This window comes from Homarus americanus, unplaced genomic scaffold (genome assembly GCF_018991925.1).
Source record: "Homarus americanus isolate GMGI-L3 unplaced genomic scaffold, GMGI_Hamer_2.0 scaffold54679, whole genome shotgun sequence".
Taxonomy (NCBI): Eukaryota; Metazoa; Arthropoda; class Malacostraca; order Decapoda; family Nephropidae; genus Homarus; species Homarus americanus.
Genome location: NW_024722701.1, coordinates 1,152,005 through 1,177,408, shown reverse-complemented (window position 1 = coordinate 1,177,408; position 25,404 = coordinate 1,152,005). Strand labels below are relative to the sequence as shown.

Sequence of the window (25,404 nt, the reverse complement as noted above, 5' to 3'; positions counted from 1 at the left end):
AACAGGTGACTATGTTATAAATCTACTACGAACACTGTTGCCAAAACACATTATTTTATATTTTCTTTAAGAATACATAAAACTATAATCACTAAGTTATTTTTACACGAATAAGTAAATTTTGGTTGATCCATGTGAACTGGTTAAAGAATAAATAACTAACAAATAAACTTTGATGCACGTGGTAGAGATTTAACATTAGAGTAAAGTCTGAAGTAAATACTGGTGGTATACGTATAGCGTCTACCACTACCGTCACCAACACACAATAAACTACACAATAATAACGAGAGCAAGTATAATACATCGAGTTCTTTTACATTAAATAAGTGTATAAGTAATAATAATTCATATATTTACCAGAGGTGACCATGCGGAGGTATACAATAGATACTGTACATATATTATTTATTGTGTAATATTGTCATAAGGGTTTAGATATTTTTTTTACAAGTTTGTCCATAATGTCCCACAATATATTTGGGCCCAGTTCTGGGTATATCTCGTCATTTCTAAAAACAAATCTTAGTAACGTTTCCATTGCAAATGATTTGTTTTCGAGAAAATCGCATTATTATGTTGGATTATGGGCAACCTGTACAAATTTACCAGGATTACTGGTATTATTTTAGGTTTGGTCATCCGGGGAATTTTAGGAATTATTTTAGGCTAGGTTAGCTTTGATATCCAAACTGTTTTTTTCTGACGAGTTTTCATACTTTAACTTTAACTTTTATCCTCTTCGCGGCTAATATGGAGGACTTCACGGCCACTTCCCCCGTCTCAGTAAGAGTAAGTTCCCCCAAAGTTAAGGTTAGGTTAGGTTAACTTGAACTTTTAAATAAACACTTTTTAACACATTTGCCATAACTGCAACAGTGTCCACTATAACTCAGCAGCTGTGAAGTCGTAAATAATTACCGTCTTCGCATAAGAATCTGGTCTCAAACATAAGGTTGTTGTGGAGGCTACGAGATGTTTTAAAGTCTCTTTTCCTTACATCGGGATAATGGCGTAAGAGCTTCATCCAAAAAGATAACATCGAGTCCTTATTAAATGTTTCGAGGGTGAGGTCCGTTGAGATATCAAAGAGCTGCTCTTTTTCTTTTACAGCCAAGTGCAGCCATGTTAGAGGGTCTGGCTTCTTGGGAAATACTCATTAAGTATTTCTGAATTGCTGCATTAAGTATTTCTGAATTGCTGCAGGTGCTGAAATATGTAGCCTCTTGTATTTTCATCCATGTCAAATCATTCCTATTCAAGAAGCCATGAAGGTTTTGAAAAACATTCACTGCAGTTTTGTTTGACGCAATCAATCCAAAAATTTATTATAAGGAGGATACAGTACTGTACTTCAATTTTGTGTTTAACATTCTCAATGTTGATAATTAGGTCACCTTGCAAACACAAGTTCACATTATTTAACATTGATCGTATGTCTATATGTAAGATTGACCAGTTTCTTAAGTCATTTATCATCAGTGAATCTGGCTAAAAACTGTTGTTCCGTCAAAACTTGTCAACTCTCATCTTGTAATTCATATACTACTGTACTGTAGCTCCAAGTGAAAGTATTTTGTCTGGTGATAGTCAACATATGTCAGTGTGTATTAATAAAACAATATACATACACTGAACCCATCTCCTGGGACAGAGTAGTGAACTCTTAAGAATTGAGGTATCTAGCATTAGTAAAATTTACCACCTTTAAGACTTCATCAAGTTCTCCTGGCATCATTTTCACAGCTAGACGTGAAGACGACAGTGTCTACCCGGCTGTCTTTATCTATCCTCCCACATTTTATATATGTCTTGGGCCCAGATTTTAATTTCTTATTTAATTTATTTGTCTTTAACCTCTTGTCTTTTATAAGTAGCCTCGCTCACCAAGGTTATTGAGGATATAGCAGTGGGTTCTGTCACTCCTTACACCTGTCAGAGTTCCATTACTGGCACAGCACATAACTCAAAAAACCACATTCAGGATTTTGATGAAATTTGTAAACAAATTCACCTAAAGGGGTCGGTGCCTCTATACAAACAGGCAATTTTTATTTCACGATTATTTCCATGATTACTGTACAGTATATCATTTAAGCTGAAGATGCTACAGTAAATAAACCATGACATCCTCTCATTATGATTAATTAGGTTTCCTGTTATATAATGTGGCTCAATGGCTAAGATGATTTAATCTCCTCAGGACGTGCAGGCCTGGAGACCACATGTAGGACGAGCCGTGTCTTTCTTATTGCAAGATGGAGTTTTGCTGTTCGGTATAACACCAGAAGTACCGTAACATCGTCATCCACAATAGTAACCTACACGTGATGTCACTATGCCTTAACCAAACTGGTGTTACAAAGTTCTCCTCATTGATATGGACTTTTCTACCTTACTACATGCTGCTGTCACCAGTGTTCACCGATGATACAATTTCCAAGTGCTGTGAGTTGAACACTAATGCCACCAAAGGATTTTTAAAAGAGGTAAGGATTAATGATTAAGATTCTTTCAGGGATGATCTGCCCCTCTCAATGTTTTGTCATATAACTAAAAGACAAGAGGTTCTAAATACATGTAGTATGCATCATTTGTCTTGTTGGTGATGTCAGTACCCTAATGGAACCTTCCTCAAAGTTACAGATGATATTTCTAGGAATCTTTGTACCATAAGGTTTGGACATGGGTGAATTTATGCCAAAACACAAGTGCAGTATGGTGCTAGTGAAGTGAGCAAACACTATCTAGCTGGGACCCACAACTGCTGTGATCAATACAGAGTATATATTAGATTATGCAGATTACACTTGATTTCACAATAAATACTGAAGCCAAATGAGAAACAATAGCGTGTTGACACTGACCAGAGTGTTATCAAACTGAGATATCCAACTGTCCTACATCCAACAACCACTGGCTCTTTTGTCACACTTCCTCCACAACTTGGTTTTGTAAGTGACATGCTTGATATACATTAATTCACTGTAGTAGATTTACACTCTTATAACTGTCAATAATTTCCATGAAAGTAGATTAAAAAAAATCTGGTCCCCAACAGTATGAGGTCAGAACTTTCCACTACATTTGTTTTGCTTTTATTTTATGAATATGTTGCTTCCCAATATATTTGAAAGTTGGTGTAATTTTAGGTTTATTTTCATTGTTCTAGACACGAGCGTAACAAATATACTATAGTTTGATTGCATGTAACTATACTTGGATATTTAAATTTATCATTTGTGTACCCTCTATCAATGAAGTATTATTAGGAACCCCAGAAAGAGAATAATAACTAATCTAACAAAAAGATAATTAAAGTACAGGTAGATACATCTTACAACATTTCTAGTATAATTAGAGTTTGCCCCCCTGCTGCTTCCCCGACTACTGTATATGATTGGTCAGACTTGGCCCTATAACAAACTCACACTCCTAGAGACGCTGTGATAGTGAATTTTTATATCAAACCATGCCTACGTTATCAAGACATATGGATACCGAAAAAAAACTCGGCAATTACAGTGTCCCTCTAATACACAGGCTGCCAGAAGATAGAACGACCACAATGACCCTTACATTTTAAAGAGAATCGATAAAAGGACTAAAATATTATGAAGGAAACAGGGAGAGTACGTAAGAAAATATAGGTTTTTATTTCTGTTTTATTCCATCTTTATTTCCTTCTCCCTCCCTCCCTTTTTACTTTTGCTCCCCCATTTTATTTTTCCTCCTCCACCCTTTGTCACCTATCTTTTATTATTCCTTACATCATCACCCTATCATCTCTCGTAATTTTTATTTGTTGACGTACTGTTGTAATTACTAACATTATTACTCGCTTGATGGCTTCATTTGTTGAAGCGCTACAGTAATAACATTATAACATCAACATCAGTTCATTGAAGCCTCTTCTTGTTGTCTTACTCCTTCACTCTTCTTTATTTTCTCTCTGCCTTTATGTATTTTTTCCACATTGTCCCTAATTGACATCACTACATTACAGGTCTTCTGGCTCTTTTATTTAAGGAGCCACGTCTTCTCATCAGCCCCACTGTCTGTAAAGGACTTTTGTCTCAAAGTACTTAAATGGGAGAAAGAGAAATTCAAGAGCCAATTCAATGAAAGTGAGAGAAACAAGTTGGCAGAGAATATATCAACAGCTGATTGTGATGTGTTATTACTGCATAAGCTCTTCTTTAATATATTCCCTGATCTTTGTATATCTGAAGCAGTTATTGGCATTATGAAAAGCATAAAAGGTCCCAATGAAAACTTCTACTAGGATGCCATTGATGGTGAGGCTCTCTCACACAATTGAAGGGATTGCGCGACCAATATTTCATCCTTCTCATTGAAATTTGTGAACTTTTCAAGTATAGACAAGGCTGAGCCACTAAGTGTTAATGAGTTGTGTATAGTGCATAAATTATATGACAGCCATCCACGAGTTTGCACAAAAAAATAAAAAAGACAATTTTGTGAGTGAACAGAAGCAGAAAAGTATAAGTTTTACATAAGGAGGTCCTACAGGAGGAGATCCTACAAGAGGAGGTCTTACAATAGGAGATCCTACAAGAGGAGGTCTTACAATAGGAGGTCCTACAAGAGGAGGTCTTACAAGAGAAGAGCTTAGAGAAGGTCTGACAAAAGAAGACCTCACAAATGGTCTCAGAAAAGAAGACCTCACAGATCTCACAAGAGAAGAGCTCACAAGAAAAGACCTCACAGATGGTCTCACAAGGAAAGACCTTACAAAAGGTCTCACAAGGGAAGACCTTACACTGTTATTTAGAAGTTCGTAGTGCCCTTTTGATGAACGATGACCCAGAAGTTGTGTCTAAATTTGTGGACAATTTTACACCTGTAAGGATGATGGAAAGTGGTGAGGATTTGAAACTGGAAAATATCTTAACTAGAGAAGTAATGTACGAGGAAGGGAAGTTGATTCCTCCAAGAGACCGAGTATGTCCAGAAGTTCTGATCATCACTGGTGCTCCCGGTATAGGGAAGACTTGTCTCTGTCGATATATCATGGCACAGTGGTCAAATGGGTCTGAAAGAATTGAGGAGCTTCTGAAAACAGATCTACTCATGTTACTGGATATGAAAAGCATTAACTCAGGCACCCTCACTGATTATTTGCATGGCCATCTTTTGAAGAACACATGTCGGAATGTTGACCCCAATTATTTACTCCCTGTGCTTTGCGAGATAAACACCGGCTTTATCATTGACAGTATGGATGAAGCAACTCACCATGGCAGAAAGCTAATTGAAGAAGTATTTTCACATCACATTAAATCAAACAGAAATCGTATAATTATTTCTGCACGTCCCGAGTGTACAGAAAATGTAATTGAGTTAACAAAATCATATAAATTAGATTACATATTGGTCACATTGGAAGGATTTACAAAGGATAATTTTGGATTGTATGCCAAGAAAACTATCGATGGTCTTTTTGACTCTCGTACAGACAGTGACTTACAGTATAAAGAGTTTATGAAATTTATACATGAAAACAGTGATGCTTTACAAGAGAACATAAAGAATCCCCTCTCAGCATCACTTCTCATAATTTTTTGGAAGGAAAGAGCAAATATTATTGATGTCAGTAGAACTATCTCCAGACTTTCAGGTAATACTATATCATATGAAACATGTAAAAAGAAGGTCGTGCGTATCAAAAACCGTTGATGGCCTAATACTACTGTACTGTACAGATTTCTTTACCGTAATTAAACATTTGTTATAATTTTATGAAAATTTTCTGGGTTTGCTGTGGATGAACCTAGCCTGTATACTTCATACAAAGAGTAATAATGAGGAACATGTAAATTACTCGACATAAAAATTAAGTGATGCTGTATATTTATAACTTAATGTATGGATTAATTCCCTGGGTCTCACTTGTTCATCTGGGACCTAAAAAAGTCAAGTCATTTTAAAAATTAAGTCACCCAACACCTTTATATTGGATTCACAAAGGATGACCTTTAGTGTGAGGTTGTCCTTAAAAATGGAGATATTGTAGTGTAAGAATTGTGTTGCTGCGGTATAAACATTTCTTGCTTTTTTTTTCATAAAAGAATGGAGTCCCAACTTTATATTGTGTCAAAATGTTTTGTTTAAGGATATTTTTGTTTAGAATTTATTCAGAATCATTATGATACAAAATTAGAACAGATGCTTTATCAAAATAAAAGTTTATACACTTTTTTGTGAGCCTCAAAAATACCTTCATTTGACGGCTCATATCATATAGATTTTTTTTTATAAATATACTCTATTTATTTCATCAAACTTTTAGATGAACTATTCAGGATTATTTTAGTAAAAAAAAAATGGTGGATCTAACTTAGTTCAAATCGATTTTTTAAACTCTGTCATCAACAGTTCTTATCATAAAAGAACTGAGTCTCCATCATTATATTGTGCTGAAATATTTTGTTTTAAGGAAGTTTTATTGGAACAGTCTTGTAGAGTTTAGTCTGGATCATTATGGTATCAAATTAATCTCTCCAACACTATTGAAACAGATGCTGTGAATAATAGTTTATACACTTTTTCACTAGCCCTAAGAATTTTCACTCGTGCCCACGGTCTAATCGTAATGGGAGATTTTGTCCGTGAGATGATGAGATGCATAGTTTACAGTCAAGAGAAGATGCGTAGTTTAAACTCTTACAGCTGGAGTTTTAATCACCCTCTTCTGTTGACGGGGATCGTTGTGTTTCAACCCCAGTTTTAAAAAAATGAGTCGTGAAGGACACCGTAGTACAGTACTTGAAGGGGAGTGTGGCAGTAAAATTAACAAATTCAAATAAAATTAATTTACAGTATATTATTGAAATTAGTTCATTTTAAAGCCACACCTCCCGTCAAGCACTGTAGTGCGTGTCCTTCATAGACTCATTTTTTTTAAAAACTCTGAAAACTTTCCCCAGCACCCAGAAACATTCCGGGGAGTTAGCCTCAAGAGCTTTGGCAACCAGGAGTTAGGTTAAGGTGTTCCTCTCCCAGACTTGGGGAACTTTTCGTAAGTCACCTTAGGTTAGGCCAAGATAAGAGAAGTAGCTACATGGGGGTCCCCGACTTTTGAACGAGGTTCAACTAAATTTCATTTTTACCTGATGACTTATTTTTTACTTTCATTTACTATATTTTGTCATTCTATTTCTTCTTTTCTCTTAAAATAAGTGATTTTAGATGTATATAAAGACTTAGGCTATGACAGGGTGGAATTTTAAACATTGTTCTTTAAGTACGGTACATTTTCGACTTAAGAACATCCTCAGGAATGGAGCCCAGCGACCCCCTGTATTGTACTTCAGCTAGCAGTGGCTTGTTCAAAGGGTGCTTAAGATTTTTCCTTTATGTCTTACTTTTAACTAGTTAAGTTTTACCCTGCAGGGTTGTGGTCAGTTTCTGGTATTTGATGTTTAATAAAGTGAACACATGAATGGGTACAGTACTTCATGGGAGTCAGTTATGATGAGCTAGCATCATCTAATTTTTAAATTAATATATTTTATATATCTCAGTCCCTTAAGTCAGGTCCCTGAGACTTTTAACACCCTACTCTTGCTAACTGTGAAATTATCAATTCAGACTTGGTTATAAAATGGGATTTGAGGATAAAGCCTCCATATTTGTATACTGAGTATATATTACAATTTGATGACTTTTAACGCTTCCAATGCTACAGATGTACAACCAGAAGCAGCAATTACGGCTTCTGACTATATCTTGTAAATTTGGAACCAGAGTCCTATGAACTTATGATATACGGTAAACCCTCCCAATATTGAACCAATTCATGCAAGCCCTGTTCCTTATTGGGAGGACTTGGGAGGGTTTCCTTTACCATCCCATGTATTCATAAAATAATACAGTATATCAAATGGTAGAACATGTGTGTTATCGGGGTCATGTTCTGGGGAAAGAAAATGTTCATCAAGTAGTGGATTTTTCACACAAGGTTCATTACTATGCACCATTGAAAAGTTGTAATAACAAAGAATAAATACATTGAAAATGAGTCTTTTTAATATTTACCTTAATTACTGATGGTAAGAGGACACAAAGGTGAGTCAGGGTATTATTTAGCCATGGGAGGACGAATTGCCCACACTTTTTTCTTTTCTCCTCCACACACACACACACACACACACTGTCAATTAGCAGAATGTTCCTTTATTAAAATGCCTTTTATAATACTTTACATATCAAAATTAAATGTTCCAACACTTTACATCAACATTCTTGTTCTTTTTACATATGACTGATCTCCTGATCAATAGTTTTATTAGTTTGTAACTGCATTACTGTGTTGTCTTGAAACATTTCATACAACATAGCAAGCGATGTACTGAATTTTCATTTGACTGCAGATATGATCATGTTTTCAAATGTTAACTCCCGCTGTTCATCGAGAGACTGCCCAAATATTTGCAACACTTCATCACATGACAGGCCAATAACTCCGTTAGCTGGAACAATTGGTGCAGAGCACTTCTGCGAATGAGAAATTTCCAGATAACAAGTTTACACTCAAACCCGGAAAAAATCCCCCTCCCCGGAATTTTTTGGGGTACTGGGAAAAATTTCTGGGTTTTCCGGAAATTGCGCAATAAAGAATTTCATCCTTAGAATTTGTTCCCAGACCTGAAAAAAACAGACCCGAGATTTTTCTGGGAATTTTCCAGAAATTGCGCCTGATTTTCAACCTTGGAAAATCGTTCCCAAACCCAGAACTGTGAGAAATTTTTCAACAAATTTCCAAGCAAATTTCAATTCCAATTAACAGATATAACTGTAATACTGTACATGTAATAAAATTGATTCTGTAAAATTGTCATACAGCTTTACAAACTGAATAGCCATTTGTATAAAGTATGCAGTTATACTGTTCAGTGTGAATATAGACAATGTAGGTACGTACAGTATATGGTGTTTGTGGGAATACTGTATACAGGTTCCTATGTGCCTATACAGTGCAGGTATACAACAATGGTAAACAGTAAGGAAATTTGACCATGGGGGAGGATAGCCTACAAAGTTGTCAGGTGACCTTGATTGTACCATTGGCTAATACCCCCCCGCCCCCCTGTATAATGCTAGGATTGCAATGGATTATCATATATAAAATAATTCAAAGGTCACTAAAAACATCATTGAACGTTGGAAATAAATATAAACACAAAGTATTTCACACATCACTGTACTGTACTGTCCCTGTATACTGAGCTGCTCAACTTGGGTTATCATCAAGACCTGCTCCCTCATTCCAGTAAGCTAACCTAGCCAGGCCAACCCAGGTGACACCCATGACACTTCCCTTTGTCTCTCGCCTCAACAGTGTTGAAACAGCTCTCACTTGGCTCACAACACTCTCCGGCACATTGTTCCATCCTGGAGCCAGTATTAGTACATGCCCAGTAATATTTCCTTCACACATGTGAATGAAAATGTTTTTAATTTGTAGTTTTGTAGTACTGTACAGTCATGTAATGAATGGCCAATGGCGGAATACACACATTAAATTTGGATATGTCCATGTTGAAGGTTAAACCTCTACAATATTTGATAAAAATATATTTACTTAATGATGATTTTACTAATGGTACTAACTATAATGATTAAGCCTCCTACCTCTTTCGGTAAATAGTTGTAGGAACAACACGCAAAGATAAATTAAATACCCGTAGATGGACAACACGTGGCTCCTGTCAGTGGAGGACAACAGAGGGAGGGAGAGAGTTGGCATAAACTGAGAGTGCACATATACCAATAACTAAACATCATGAAAATAATGGGATAAAAAAGATAGATAAATCCGTTTTCAGTGGGGATACATAGATAAAACCGGAGCCACGAATTAATTTTTGTTAATTGTTTAAGTAAAGAGGGTATTTATTCAGGACTCCTTTATACAGCATCCCAGTATCAATCATAAGTACCATTATAGACATTATTGATAAGAGTTATTCTAATGGTTGAGAGTTAAGATTAGCTTCCCTCGAATATACAGCCTATTGATAACAGAAAACGAGTAAATAGCCCTAACTGTAATATATGTTTTGGTTTTTTACTTTTACTTTGCTTTATCCTCTTCGCCACTGATCGGCTCGTTAGCTGCTTGGGCGGTCGGTCACGTCTCTGATTACTTTTTCTTTTCTTTTAACCTCTTCGCTAAAAGATCGACTCGTTAGCTTCTTGGGCGATCGGTCACGTCTCTGTTACACACTGTTGGCAAGTACTGGGCATGCACCGGCTCCTGAATGTACCTGAACCTGCTCCAGTGTTGGTCAAGTCTGGTCTTGAAAGAGCTCACACTCGGTGCCGTCACAACACTCCCTGACGGTGTGCTAAGCAACTTGTTTCATAAATGACATGCCTTAAGTTGTACACTCCTCCATACAAATGTTTGCCGATGACGCCAAGTTATTTCAGGAAATCAAGAACCAAGCAGACTGTGAAGAGCTGCAGAAGGATCTCTGTGAGCTCCAAGAATGGTCCAAGAAATGGCTGCTGAGATTCAAAGTAACAAATTGTAAGAGGATGCACCTGGGGCGTACCAACGGTAAGGAGGCGTATCATATGAAGAAACTGCACTATTGAGACTGGATGTGAGAAGGACCTAGGTGTGTATGTTGACAATGAGCTGAAGTTCTCGTCCCATTGTGAGAAGAAGGTTAATCAGGCAAATAAATTATTGGGTCTTATAAGAAGGTCGTTCAGATATCTAAACGACCCATCCCTCGTAACGATCTTTAAGAGCGAGGTGCTTCCCCGTTTGGTCCCCGAAATATGCTAAGGACTGTCAGTTGGCTGAAAATGTTCTAAGCAGGGCCACCAGACTGGTGCCTGCACTCGGCACCTCGGCTACCCTGAACTTGCCTAGCTTATACTACAGACGGGCAAGGGGCAAACTTTTTCGGATGTCAGCCTATAGGGGCATGCTGCTGGCTATATCACAAACCAACAATAGTCCTTGGAGGTAATAACACACAGCCTTTTGTCTCAATAACGTAATTCAAGTTCAAAATAAGACAACAAAATATCATAACCCCATTCACTGCTGTATAATGTACTTTTTCTTTTTCACCTTCAATGTGATTGTGATGAGACATGACTGATAAGGCACTAGTGGGAAGGAACAGATTAGAGTAGTAAAAAATATCTTTATTACAGTACATAGAAAATATTCCTCTTGCACTTTTTGTTATTTTCCCAAGGTAAGAAAGCTTTCATTATATATAGAAATATTTCCATAAGATGATAATAAGGGTGGACCATTCTCGCTAAGTATTACATCAGGAAATTATTTTTAGAGACGAAATTTTGTCTTATCCTTGAGTAAAGAGAAATAGGTAAAGGAAGTGTAAATTTAATGTGGTGTTATTTTAGTTTTGGTCGTTTAGGGAGTCCTAGGGATTTAGGTTTAGATATATTCAAGAAGGTTCCATATATTCAGAAGCAAGTTCATGCTCAGTACTAATGTATTTTCCTGAATCTTCATTTCTTGTTTTTTCTTCTCAGAGATATTTTTAAACTCTAGGAACAATCTGTCAGGGAGTGTTGTGACGGCACCGAGTGTGAGCTCTTTCAAGACCAGACTTGACCAACACTGGAGCGGGTTCAGGTACATTCAGGAACCGGTGCATGCCCAGTACTTGCCAACAGTGCGTGACAGAGACGTGACCGATCGCTCAAGCGGCTAACGAGCCAATCAGTGGTGAAGAGGATAAAAGTAAAGAGTAAAAGTTAGGTTAGCTTAGATAAAGCTACTGGGTTCTGTGGTTAGGCTAGAATAGGTTAGGTTGGTTAGATCAGGCTAGGTTAGGTTAGGTTGGTTAGATTAGGCTAGGTTAGGTTAGGTTTGGATACCTAAATTCAGGGATGATCGAAACTAAAATTTTACCTTTAATGCTTTTGTTTTCCATTTTTTTTTTGCTTACAGTGAATACGAAGCAAGTTACATGGAATGCTATGCTTGCTTTCTTCCTAACTAGACCTACCTAAATTAACCTAAAATAGAAAACAAAATTAAACCTTTCACTCCTTTCATATTAGGTTAGGTCAGGTTATGTTAGGTTAGGTTAGGTTAGGTTAGGAAGGTCTGGTTAGGTTACGTTAGGTAGGTCTGATTAGTCTATCTTACCTACAATAAATAATATACATTGCAGGAGAAAAGTTGAGGTTCCTGTGGCAGTCTAAGGGGCACTCACTGGTAACAAAGAGAAAGGAAAAACCAAAATTAAGACATCTGTAATTTCTTCACACTCATTTTTCTATTCATGAGCTAAGAAACAAATATTCTTCAGAAACTATCCCGGACCCGGGTCGTTTCTATGAGTTACGTCTATTGTATTACTGTTATTTCCAGCGTCTCATTAATCGGTGATTATTGGGTTTGTCCGTTGTCATCTTTAATGGGCATCGGACAGAGGCTTTCACTATTATTTACAGGTACCGTGAGTATATTGTTTTTGTGTCTACAGTGCTTCGGAGGGACCTTTTGAAATGTATTTGTTTTGGCGTCATTTTATTTATAACCGAACAGAGAAAATATCGGAGGGATAACATCATCGTACTCACCTGCACTTTTAATTTATAATAATGTGGGAATTACTAGTCTTCTCACTTTCACAGGATAGACTTGCCAATGACACACAGATGTATATTAATGTTCAGTTAGAGATAGTTTATACTGCCTGTGTAATTGTCAGTATAGATATTTGTCTGTTTTAGATACCCAGATTGATTATTTATTCAGTGTGCATCATAACATTTCTTAAAGTTTTCTGCAGCATTAACACATTGGGATGAATTATCATATTTACTTTACTTTATTTTTATTTTTTACCTTTTTTACTTTTACTTACTATTATCATGGTATGCTTTTTAATATTACTATTGGAAAACACCAAAATACAATGGTTTGACAAGGGTTGAATGGGAGTCATGTACAGTCACGCAAAAATTGTGTTGAAAAAATCTGACACAATGGACGAAGGATTTTGACAACCCTTCCAAGACAACAGGAGTCACAGTGCTCATTCTGAAATTCATTGATCACCCTAAGTACAGATAGATTTTTTGAGTGTTCTATACATGGTGGTAATACTTTCTATTTAATAACTCCCTAAATCCTCTTTTGTGTGTGATTCCATTGAGTGATACGACCCCGTGATTCTGTCTTGGGTTTTGTCTTGCACTCGGATAAAAAATTTAACGACGAAGCAGTCTTACGGTTTGTAAGTGTAAAGTTATTCTTATTAATAACTATTCATTTATAATTCTATGAATAATTTTTACAGCTTATGTACAGCACTAAAATTATCTGGAAATTTTACAGAACAATGTCTTTCAATTTGGTCTTCGTGTATGGGACCTTGAAGCGGAATCAACCGAACCACAACTTGCTGATGAATAAAGAAAATGGGGCGGCTAAATTAATTAATACCGGCACAACTCGGCAGAAGTACCCACTGGTCATTGGCTCGCGCTACAACATCCCTTACCTCTTGCCTGCTCCAGGAAATGGGGAAGTGTGTATAAAGGTTCCACTTATTTGTCTGGTACACATAATCCCACTCATCTCTTATCTCTCACACAGGGTTTTCACTAATCTTTTATGCAATGTTTCTTTGTATTACCTATTTCACAAAAGTTTTTTCCTCTCATTTGTTGTACATTCTTCCTCTTGTCTTTTATTCTAAGGTATCACATAAAGTTTTTTTTTTTCCACTTAGCTTTTACACAAATGTTTTTCTGTTATTTGTTGTATCATGATCAAACTCACATTCTTATATTAAATTCAGCATTTCATTTATTGTAGGACTTTTAACAATGGAAAATGACTACATACTTGTATAGGAACTATTATAACAAGTAGCTGAAGACTTTTCTCTGCTGTATGTACTGTAGCTCTATGTTTACATTGTGTACATCATGAAGCCTGTGAGAAGAATAAATGTATCTTCCTTCTCTGTTGATGTCAATCTTTCAGTTCTGTTTCTTACTGAACTTGTATTTTTTCAGCACGTTCAAGGAGAAGTTTATGAAGTAGACAATAAAATGCTGGGAGTGCTTGACATTTTGGAATGTCATCCAGAATATTATGAACGGAAGGTGAGGCTGTTATTTAGCATTGACTGTTAAACATAGTTTTTTGTTTTAATGAATGGTCAGTCATTCTTGTGAACCAGTGCTTCACCCATTACAGCATCCAGTTTCATTTGGTATCCAACTCAAGGTCTAGAACTACATGATTCTGATCAATAAGCTTTACCCAATACACAAGTACAGGTATCATGTTAATATGATTGATTCTTATCTTAGAAAAAGTTGACTAAGCCTTTTTTCTGTGCACAAGGAAGCAAGATGACTGTTCATAATCTACTTATGGCAGAGATACAAGACAGAATAATTCGCAGTACAGTACAGTGTTGCATAGATTTGACACAATATTTTTAATATTTTTAGGGCATGAATATAACTAAGACTGTAAAATTACACTAGATGGCTATCAGGCTGGTTTAAAGATAACAATGGCTCTCTTCTGTGTAAGATATTCCAGTGCAGCTGCAAGAACTAACTTTTTAGGCTCCTAGGTAGTAATAACAATAATGATATTTGTTCACTAATGTTGTCATACAGGTTGACAATAAACTATACAGTTATACAGTTCACTGTGAATATATAAACCATGTAGGTTTTGTACTGATACGTTACTGTACATTACTGGGGACGAAAATGTAATAATAATAATAATGATAATTCTGGAGCCATTACTTGCCAACAGTGTGTAACAGAGACATGACCAAGTTGCTAGCAGCCCATTCAGTGGCAAAAAGGCAGTGACATATACAAGAGGGCCATGAGGCCGTGGCCCTTCATTTTGCTACTGCCCTCAACCCAACACAACCAGTTAATGAGTACGTGAGTACGTAGGTACTTAGAAATTAATTAAAGTCCATTGACAGGGGAGAAAGCCTCCAACTGAACAGAGGCCTCTGCCAGAGCAATATTTCTGCACTGTGCAGGTAATACAATATTATTTATTTTTCACACACAAAACTCAGTGTGGCAAGAGGTAAATTATACTGAAGCTTCCACTCACTAGGGCCGCAGACAGGAATGTAGAGAATGGTACGTATGCTGGTCCTGGATCAGTGTGTGTTGTTCCTGTCAAGGAGTGTCTCAGTGGTATTATATGACTTGAATATGTTCCTCTTGTTGAGTGATGAGAATGACTGTATCTGTGTACCTCAGCATTTTTAAGTACAATCCTCAAATATCTAGGGAACAGCTGCTTGTGGGTCCCAGAGAAGCCCATCTTATGGTATATGCCACTGCAAAGAGGATAAAGTAAAAGTCAATAGACAAAGTACTGTACAGTATATACCTTCGCTATATATTTAGTGCAATAAGTCACTTATCCACAACTGCATCATATATTGAGCGTGATTAAAAAAGTAAAGAAGATTCAGTAAATGATAATGTCAATACCGTCAAAGACATTGCTGACTACTGCCTGATCCCAAAGGTTGGCTTACCTGTGCTGCTTTAAACATGGTTCAGGAAACTGTTTACAAGACAAATTTATTTATGATCACTTGAGTATCATCATAGTGTATTAGGTTGGTGTGAATCATATTTATTTAGATATGAGAGGAAGTGCTTGAGTACAAGTGTAGGGTTGAGGAAATGGATGAATAGCCTTCCATTGCTGAACTAACAATTACAAGTGCTGGTCAATGAAGTTTTCACTACAAGTTTAAACTAAATTCATTTGAATTATATATACAGTATAGTAATGTGGATTGGTTTTTGTTTTACATATTTACAAAAATATGAATAAATTTATTTTGAGAAAATGATTGTCTACCAAGAAAATCCTTTTAATGATCATTTTATATTATGAGCAGTTCTTACCGTGTATCTCAGTAATACCTGCCACTGGTTATTATACATTATATTTACAATACTAATAATAATAACTTGAAATAACTGTAAAAGTGTATAAATAAGAGTTAAAGACTGATGAGTAAATTTTCCTTCTGCCCGGTGAACTGTTGGATGAGTGAAACATGGGTGTGCTTCTACCAGGTGTTGTTCATGGCTTGGGAGCATATGGAACACATCTTATTGTACTGTAGTAAACAAGTGTTAATCCCTAAGAAGAGTTTCCCTGATGAGTACTTGAGCCATGGATGTAAACTACAGTACCAAAGCTTTCTTACCACAGCCTTGGGTTAACTGTATTATGTTATACTTCATGATTGTGTCTCTCCCTGCCATGAAGAAATGTCTGATATTTTTAATTTTGTTGTTGCAGATAGATAAGATCATCTTACAAGACTCTGAGGAGGAAATTGACTGCTGGATATATTTACTGTTCAGGTATAAACCCCACATGATGGAGCTCCCATTCCTGAAGGCTTACTTCTCAGAGGGTGACCCCGAAAAGAAATATGTGGCCAAATATAGCCGTGAGGTTATTGGAAAGGAGTATTGGAGTGATGTCAAAATCATGGAATCTCCTTCAAAATGAACATCTGAGGTAGCTGTGTTGTGTGAGCATCATCATTTGTGTCCTATATTACAAGTAGAAAATAGTACTGTATTACTGTACAGTACTTATAAAAAGATACTTGTAATTTTATTAGACATTAGATAAAAGATAATACATAGGAGGTACAGGTATCTATAAATACTGTACTGTAGGTGTCTTGAGTAATACATGTGCAGATATTTTAGATGTAATTTTAAAATTAAGGCAATACTGTAATTACCCTTTTTCTTAATAATTTACCTGCTTAATTCATGGTCACAGGGAACAAGAGTAAATACACATACATTTATCTTCATCTGGTGTGTTTTAAACATTCTTATGGCTTTAAAAGATGTTTCCTGGCTAACTCATATTTCATTTCCACATCTCCTTTCTGTTCCTTAATTCTCTGCCTCCTGTTTATTTCTACATTGTTCTTAAACTCACCATTACTGTTGCCTATAATTTTTTCCTCTTCCATTCAGAGTTCTTGCTTCATATTAATATATGCTGCTTTAATAATAATAATAATAATAATAATAATAATAATAATAATAATAATAAAAATAATACAGTATTAATATCAATGGTACACTGTATATTCAATAAAATAATCATGCAAGTTTAAGTCATCATTCTCAAAGGGTTAAAGTTGGTTAGGCATGTGAGGTTTTATTCAAAAGTTGGTGATACGTACACTGACCGTAGAGGGTGTATAGCCGAACCTCCCACCAACACACAAAATGGCACTGGCAATAGAACAATTTGATTCGAACAAAGACGCATCCCAAAAATATAAAAACGGATGCTAATATGAATAATAGCCAATGTTACTGCTTGTGAATGATGAAGATGTGTTAATATCCTGCTATTTAACTACACCACCAATGTATTGCGAACTTTTGAACAGAACTGTACCTAGACAATGCAGGTATAGAGTTTCCATTGTACCGAGACAATGCAGGTATAGAGTTTCCATTGTACCTATACAGTGCAGGTATACAGTACAGTGCAATAGTAATACTAAACAGTATATTTCTCACTCCAACTGTTACTTTCTTTCTCACAGTATATTTCTCACTCTAACTGTTACTTTCTTCCTCACTCCTTAATTCATCAGTTCACACTTCCAATCCAAAATATTCTAAACATTCCACGTCTTCTGTTCTGTGTCCATATTAGCTAGTTTAGATTCTTTTAACTTCTAATGTAGTCTAATGATACTAATACCTGTACTGTAACACTACTGTACTACTACTAATAAAACTTTAATAATAATAATGATAATATTTTTGGGAGGTAACATTCTAATACATGTTTACAATTGGTTTGGCATATGCTGTACAATATATACTGTAGACAATGCAGGTAGGGTTGTATACAGTTCAGCATTGTTTAATGACATTACAGGTTTACAGTGTACATAGACTTTTCCAGTGTAGAGTACCTAGACAGTTAAACAGCAGGGTAATTTGATTAAGGATAGTTAATAAAACCACCATAGTGTATTTTCAGTTATTTTGTATTTAAGTGAATCAAATCAAATTTTATATGTATGCCTTTGAAATCACTTGAGAATTTTCCTTTGTGGTAAATAGAAATACATATTTCAGTGAAACATTTAATCCCAGTCTTGCCCATTTGTTTTAGAGATTGATTGGGAAGCTGATCACCCCAAAAGCCTTATTATTTTTAATTTTTTGCTAACAGTGGTGTCTCAGTTTCTATTTCCAAAAGTATTAGGTTCAGGTTTATTCCTCCTTTGTTTCTGATCTCAATTATAGAGTTCTGTGACATCCTCTACCCTCTTTTGTTTACTTCTGTTTCTAATAGGATCTAATTACTTTTCCATAATCTCTTCTCAGTTATGTCTCCTTTTCTTGCTCACTTCATTGATATTTCTGTAAATATCGCTTTACATTTTGCCTCTTCTGTATTCCAATCCTTTTATTTTTATTTGTGAAAACTTTTAGCCTATATACAGTACAGCTCATTCTATCTTTTTAGTGAATACATTATGACTACTGTTTCAGTTAGAAAAACATTATGCTTTGTAAAATGACGTACAATATATATTTTATGATTATATTCAGAGCCACATTTCTACAAGTCTTGGAAGTCATCCCCCCTTAAATCACAACAAATCTACACCAATGTTCTTAACTTTGAGGTTCAATAACTGTAACTTCTTACAAACTCAACCCCATGTTATTTTTGGCCTACCCTTGGCTCTCCTCCCCCCACATTTAGACTCAATTAGTCTCCATTCTCTTCACATTCTCAAACCATCTCAGCCTCACTCTATACAAAACCTTGGCAATGTTTGCAATACACGGCTGTCCTCTTAGTTTTGTAAGGGATTTCCTATCTTTCACTGTCACATTACCCATCCTCATCACCATTCTCATTTCATCTTGACCAATCCTCTGTCTTACTCTCCTACTAACATCACACTTCTCGCTCCAATTGCAAACATCTTTCTTGCTGTCAGTAAAGATAGCAAATCTCTAAATTGCCTCCAGCTACTTCTTATTTTTTCAACTGAGGTATAGCTTCAGCACCACCCAGCACTGACCAAGTCACCCAAATAGTAAAACTCTTCAGAGCCAAGAGTGTGACTGGTTATTGAGAGTACTGTATTGGTAAAGTTTTGCAGAGTGGTAAACTGAGTTGGTATAGGCATGTGAAAAGAATGGATGAGACCAACTGGATCAAAAGGTGGATGAGACCAACTGGATCAAAAGGTGGTTGAGTCTAATTTTTCGATGGGAGGAGAGGCAGGGGCAGATCAAGACTAACATGAGGATAGGTCGTAAGAACTGACTTGAGTGGAGTTAAGAACCTGACAAAGAGGCTGCAAGACACCAACCAGCATGGACAGCTGTAAAACAATGACAAGGATGATGATATTGAAGATTATACACTATACAAAGATTTATGGGAAGATGGCAAGTGAAGAAGATATTGTGTTTATACAAATGGTTTACCTTTTAGATGGTCACAGGACTAGCAAATGAACAATGACCGGAATAACAACTAATATGTAAACAATACTTCCAAAAAAAACCTGTAGATAAGGACTTGGACATTGTAATATACCAATCATTGAAAGCAGCACAGTAAATGGGGTAAGCTCATTCATCACCACAAATCACTCTTTCACTCTCAAACCTAAGAGCTCACACCAAAAGAGCCATTACCTAACATCATCGGCAAAAGTACACCACCTGTTAACTGCAAAATTATTCCTGAATTAAGAGGTCATAGGCCTAAGTACAAGTGTAAGACAGTTATTCAAACAGTATGGTAGGCCTATGGAACCATCTACCATTAGAGACTATGATAACAGAACAATGAGAGGGTGTGAGTGTAGTTGTGAGGGTGTGAGTGTAGTTGTGAGGGTGTGAGTGTAGTTGTGAGGGTGTGAGTGTAGTAGTGAGGGTGTGAGTGTAGTAGTGAGGGTGTGAGTGTAGTAGTGAGGGTGTGAGTGTGGTTGTGGGGTGTGGTGTGATAGTGAGGGGGTGTGGGTGGAGTTGTGAGGGGTGTGGGTGTGAGTGAGGGTGTGGGGTGTGGTTGTGGTGTGGAGTGTGTGGTGAGGGTGTGAGTGTGGTTGTGAGGTGTGGAGTGTAATAGTGAGGGGGTGTGAGTGGGTTGTGAGGGTGTGGAGAGGTGTAGTGGTGAGGGGTTAATGAGGTGTGGTTGTGAGGGTGTAGGTGTGGTTGTGAGGGGGTGTGAGTGTAGTTGTGAGGGTGTGAGTGTGTGTGGGGTGTGGAGTGGGTGTGAGAATTAGTGTGGTGGTGAGGGTGTGAGTGTAGTGGTGAGGTGTGAGAGTGGTAGTGTGAGAGATTATGAGTGTAGTAGTGAGGGGTGTGTGAGTGTAGTGGTGAGGGTGTGAGAGTGTGTGGTGAGGTGTGGGTGTGTGGTGGGGTGTGGTGTGGTGGTGGGGTGTGGTGTGGTTGTGGGGGGTGTGCATGGTGGTGGGGGTGTGGGGTGTGTGGGGGGTGGGGTGTGGGTGTGTGGTGGGGTGTGGTGTGTGGTGGTGGGGTGTGAGGTGCAGTGGTGGGGATGTGTGTGGGTGTGGTTGCAGGGGTGGTGTGGTGGTGAGGGGTGTGGGTGTGTGTGAGGGTGTGGGGGGTGTGGTTGTGGTGAGTGTGTGTGGTGAGGTGTGGGGGTGCTGTGGTGTGGGGTGTGTGAGGTGTGTGGTGGGGTGTGTGGTGTGTGGTGGGGTGTGTGAGTGTGAGGTTGTGAGGTGTGAGTGTAGTGGTGAGGGTGTGAGTGTGTGGTGAGGGTGTGAGTGTAAGTGGTGAGGGGTGTGGTGTGGTGGTGAGAGGTGTGTGGGTGTGGTGGGGTGTGGGGTGTGGTGGGGGTTGTGGTGTGGTGGGGTGTGTGGGTGTGTGGTGTGTGAGTTGTGGTGGTGGGGTGTGGGTGTGTGGTGGGGGGTGTGAGGTGTGGTGGTGGGGGTGTGTGAGGTGTGTGGTGGGGTGTGTGTGGTGTGGTGGTGAGGGTGTGGGGTGTGGTGGTGAGGGTGTGGAGTGTGTGGTGAGGGGTGAGTGTGTGTGGGGTGTGAGTGTGTGGTGGGGTGTGAGTGTAGTGGTGAGGGGCGTGGTGTAGTGGTGAGGGGTGTGAGTGTGGTGGTGAGGTGTGAGTGTGGTGAGGTGTGGTGTGTGGTGAGGGTGTGTGGTGTGTGGTGGGGTGTGAGTGTGGTGGTGGTGTGGTGAGGGTGTGTGGGGTGTGGTGGTGAGGTGTTGGTGTGGTGGGGTGGTGGTGTGGTGAGGGGTGTGGGTGTGGTGGCAGGGGTGGTGGAGTGTAGTGGTGAGGACGTGTGAGGTGTGGTTGTGAGGGTGTGGTGTGTGTGAGGGTGTGGTGTAGTGGTGGGGGGTGTGAGGTGTGGTGGTGAGGGGTGTGGGTGTGGTGAAGGTGTGAGGTGTGTGGGTGAGAATGACAGGTGTGGCTTGGTGTAGTGTAATAGTGAGGGTGTGGTGTGTGTGAGGGTGTGTGGGTGTAGTGGTGAGGGTGTGTGGTGTAGTGGTGGTGTGAGGTAGTGATGAGGGTGTGTGGGTGTGGTGGTGGGGTGTGGTGTGGTGGTGAGGGTGTGTGAGGTGTGGTGGTGAGGGTGTGAGGTGTGTGGTGGGGTGTGGTGTGGTGAGGGGTGTGTGAGGTGTGTGGTGAAGGGTGTGAGTGTGTGGTGAGGGGTGTGAGTGTGGTGGTGAGGGGTGTGGTGTGGTGGTGAGGGTGTGTGAGTGTGGTGAGGGTGTGTGGAGTGTGTGGTGGTGTGTGAGAGGTGTGTGGTGAGGGTGTGTGAGTGTAGTGGTGAGGGTGTGAGTGTAGTGGTGAAGTTGTGTGGAGTGTAGTAGTGAGGTGTGTGTGAGGTGTGAGTGGTGGGGTGTGAGTGTAGTGGTGAGGTGTGAGGTGTGGTTGTGAGGGGTGTGTGGTGTGGTGAGGGGTGTGGTGTGTGGTGGGGGTGTGGTGTGGTGGTGAGGGGTGTGTGGGTGTGTGGGGTGTGTGGTGTGGTGGTGGGGGTGTGAGGTGTGGTGGTGGGGGTTGTGGGGTGTGGTGGTGGGGTGTGGTGTGGTGGGGTTGTGGGTGTGTGGTGGGGGTGTGGCAGGTGTGTGGTGGGGGGTGTGTGGGGTGTGGTGGTGGGGTGTGTGTGGTGGTCTTGAGAGAGGTGGGGGTGTGAGGTGTGGTGGTGGGGGTGTGAGTGTAGTAGTGTGAGGGTGTGAGTGTGTAGTAGGTGAGGGTGTGTGTGAGAGTGTCTGTGAAAGTGAGGGTGTGAGTAGGTAGTGAGGGTGTGGAGTGTAGTAGTGAGGGTGTAGTTGTGAGGTGTGAGAATGTGGTTTTACGTAGAAATTATCATATTAGTTTCACAAATATATTCAAATCAAGTGAAATTTAATTTTTACATTAAATTCATATTAAATTTTGTTTATTTATTATAAAGATCAGATTTTAAACTTTTATTTTTGCAGTTCTTCCGTACACAATGTTTCAGTGGCCTTAGATGTTGCAAGTGATCATAAATATAAAGTGCTGGGTTTTATTTACTCATAATCTTCGCCTAACTCACGCATATATTCGTCGTGGTGAAGAATGACTGTATGTGTGTTGTGTGTGGTAGTATTAATAGGACCAGCCATCCCCAGTTTCCACATTTTCTCTCGTGTGTGGACGTCCAACTGTGTCGTTTCATTCATGTGCTACTACGGCAGTACCAAACAGGCGCGGATTTGTACGATAATCGATGTGTGTGATGGAGGAATAGTAATGTAGAAAGCAGCAGCAGCGTTGTTTACTGTGGGCAGTGTGAAAGTGAACACACACACACACGGGCAGCACAATATCACGGTCCACACCGCACACCCTACACCCTTTGTTCCGGTATGAAGTGAAGTGCTGCAAAACTTCCAGCACGCGTTCTCTACCGCGTTGCCAGACGGATAAAGTAGTACAGCTGATTTTCTACGAAATGTTTGTTTCTGGCTACGTGTCCATAGAGGCCGACTTGGTCTAGGGCACGCGTAGAGTGATCATTATCTACCCTTCACATAATTATATCTTATTCCGGGGTAGAGGCTCTTCAGTCACGTCACCTCACGTCGCTAGGTTGAACAGTGTTGCATTAACTGAGTTGTGATGCACTGAGTGATGAGTAAAAGTTATGTTTTAAGTTACAAGGTAAATCCGTGTTCAAATTCTGCTACTTGTGCGGGGACCACTCAGCTGGAACCCATTACTAGTACTTGACTTTCCAGCTGCCTGGAACGCGTTCATCACAACGAGAATATTTTTTATTCTGGATGAATCTATATTTTTTCTCTGGGGATGTGTGATCGCGTTATCTCTGTTCTTAAACTTTTATAATTTTAGTAAACATTGCACCTGGAAAGGTCTGGAAGGGTGCATCTGGCAACGTGTAGAGGGACCGTCGCCAGCCACGGGCGCCAGTAGTGCATCACGCCAGCTGGAACGCTGAACCGGCATCCCTGAATCCTGCGTCCATACTCCACACCTGACCTCCTCGTCTCCCTCTCCCAGACATTGCCTTCTGAATCCAACACAACGGTAGAGTTTGACGGTAGTTTTGATATAGTGGTGCAGGACGCAAAGTGTGCAGCGGCGGTGGTGGGCGTGGTGGTGGTGACGCGGGTGGCGAATCGATTCCCTCGGGTGGCTCCAGCAGCAGCAGGCGGCGGTGCGGCGGCGGCGACGGCTCAGTCATCATGCCGGCTCCTGACCGAGCACCGGCACCACGCTACCACGCTCATTGACGTGTCCTCGAGTGTCGCACACCTGACTCCCGCCCCCAACAACTGACTTGGATATATCTCTAGTGGTAAGACGCTTCATCCCACGCCGTGTCAGCCTGTACAGGCTACGTGTAGTGTCCGGACCTAACTAAGTCTTGTGCAGGAGTAACACACCAGCTTCAGGATGGGAGGCGAAGAGGAAAAGCCTCGTGAGCAGGTCGATGACAGCATCCGCGTCATCTGCCGCATTCGGCCCCTCAACAAGTCCGAGGAGGCGGCAGGTAGCAAATTTGTTTGCACCTTCCCGTCTTCCCGTGGCCAGGAAGACCAGATGGTCTCAGTTGGGGTGAGTACAACAGTCTAAGTCAGTAGTACATGTTGCTCACCTCTCTGGTGCTGCTCCAATCAGCTGGCTTGAGAAACCCTCACACACCTGTCTGGAATGTTCTTACCTCACAATTACTGTTACAGCACCACGATGACGTATAGTTAATAGCTTTAATTGCATCCCTGAGTTAATGTGTGTGTGTGTGTGTGTGTGTGTGTGTGAGGCTGACTAGCAGTGAGAGGTAAAAGCACAGTTCAGGTAGCGGGAGAGCTAGACTACACAAACACTCGGTCAGGTAAACAACCTGGTTTGCCCGCTGCTGCACGCTCCCTGGCTGCCACTGCACGAACCTTTGCCTTTAATATATCAATTTATTCATAGGGAACAACTCTGAGTATTGTTGGTGCCTCTCCCCAGTAGTGGTGAGGTGCGCTACACGTGAGTCATCAGCGGGGACGATCATCATGTAAGAATTGCAACTTCTCGTGACTCATTGACTCGGGCAGACGACGACCAAGGAGGGAGGAACACGCTCATGGCCGCGACCACCCCGCTGCTTCGAACTCAATTTATCTGAGATTGTGTGTCATTGTGCATGTGTCACGTCCGCTGAATTTACATTTAATTTACAATATGGCAATACCCAATTTCCTTACCACATTACCGGTGTATAATGTTATCAACGACAGAGTGAGAGGGGAGTGTATAAGTGAGGGCGTGGACGGTTCCGGGGAGGAAGTCGGGAGCGAAACAGCTGACTCTCGCCTCCACCCGCCCGTCAGTCCGCTGGAATACTTCTCATCAAAACAACCCAACATCAATAACGTTTAATTCTACCCACTAGTCTACTGTATACCAGTGTCGAAAATAACATTAACGTAACTTTAACAAGACAAACCTTTTCATGGTAGATTTACGAAGCAAATTATTGTAGTACTCCTTCACTGAATCTTCATAATGCCCCTTGAAAATCTCCCACAGACTTAGGGGAGAGTAAGAGTTAAGCTCCCCGTCTGACTGTACCACTGTCCTCACATAAGAAACTGGAGATTAAACGATAACCTAATCTAATATTTCTTAAGATTGTGTTCCTCTTGGCGGGGGATAAAGAGACGTACTTATCCTCTTGAGTACGTCATCGTCACTCTTGAGTCCTGTTGAGTAAGATCTTTTTAATCCCTTGACTACGATGCTAACCTTATTCGTCATTATATTTCAAGAACTTAAGTCATTGTATTCATCGGGTTAAATTATCGTAATCAAGG

At 39.6% G+C, this 25,404-nt stretch overlaps 1 protein-coding gene and 1 long non-coding RNA gene across 12 annotated transcripts; one reads left to right on the top strand and one right to left on the bottom strand.

The window, feature by feature from the left end:
• Positions 1-208: 208 nt before the first annotated feature.
• On the top strand, positions 209-17,848 carry LOC121863038 (putative gamma-glutamylcyclotransferase CG2811). 11 transcript variants are annotated; one of them, XM_042361503.1, is made up of 5 exons: positions 330-792; positions 2,204-2,489; positions 13,367-13,559; positions 14,053-14,142; positions 16,352-17,848. In XM_042361503.1, exons 3-5 carry the CDS (start codon positions 13,371-13,373, stop codon positions 16,565-16,567), a joined length of 495 nt encoding a protein of 164 aa, XP_042217437.1. In that variant the 5' UTR covers positions 330-792; positions 2,204-2,489; positions 13,367-13,370; the 3' UTR covers positions 16,568-17,848. The 11 variants fall into 11 exon arrangements, with proteins under 11 accessions (XP_042217431.1, XP_042217432.1, XP_042217435.1 ...); XM_042361498.1 differs by lacking the exons at positions 13,367-13,559; positions 14,053-14,142; positions 16,352-17,848 and adding exons at positions 224-296; positions 4,007-8,044 and having other exon boundaries at positions 760-792; XM_042361501.1 differs by lacking the exons at positions 13,367-13,559; positions 14,053-14,142; positions 16,352-17,848 and adding exons at positions 4,007-4,554; positions 4,642-8,044 and having other exon boundaries at positions 306-792.
• Positions 14,465-25,121, bottom strand: LOC121863039. Its single transcript, XR_006088311.1, has 2 exons — positions 25,038-25,121; positions 14,465-15,365 (listed from the first exon to the last, which is right to left on the bottom strand). It is a non-coding gene; the product is annotated as an uncharacterized LOC121863039 (long non-coding RNA).
• Between the last annotated feature and the right edge of the window lie 283 nt (positions 25,122-25,404).

Coding starts and splice junctions, on each gene's coding strand:
- LOC121863038 (XM_042361497.1), top strand. CDS start 4,666: ATGGTCTCAGAAAAGAAGACCTCACAGATCTCACAAGAGAAGAGCTCA.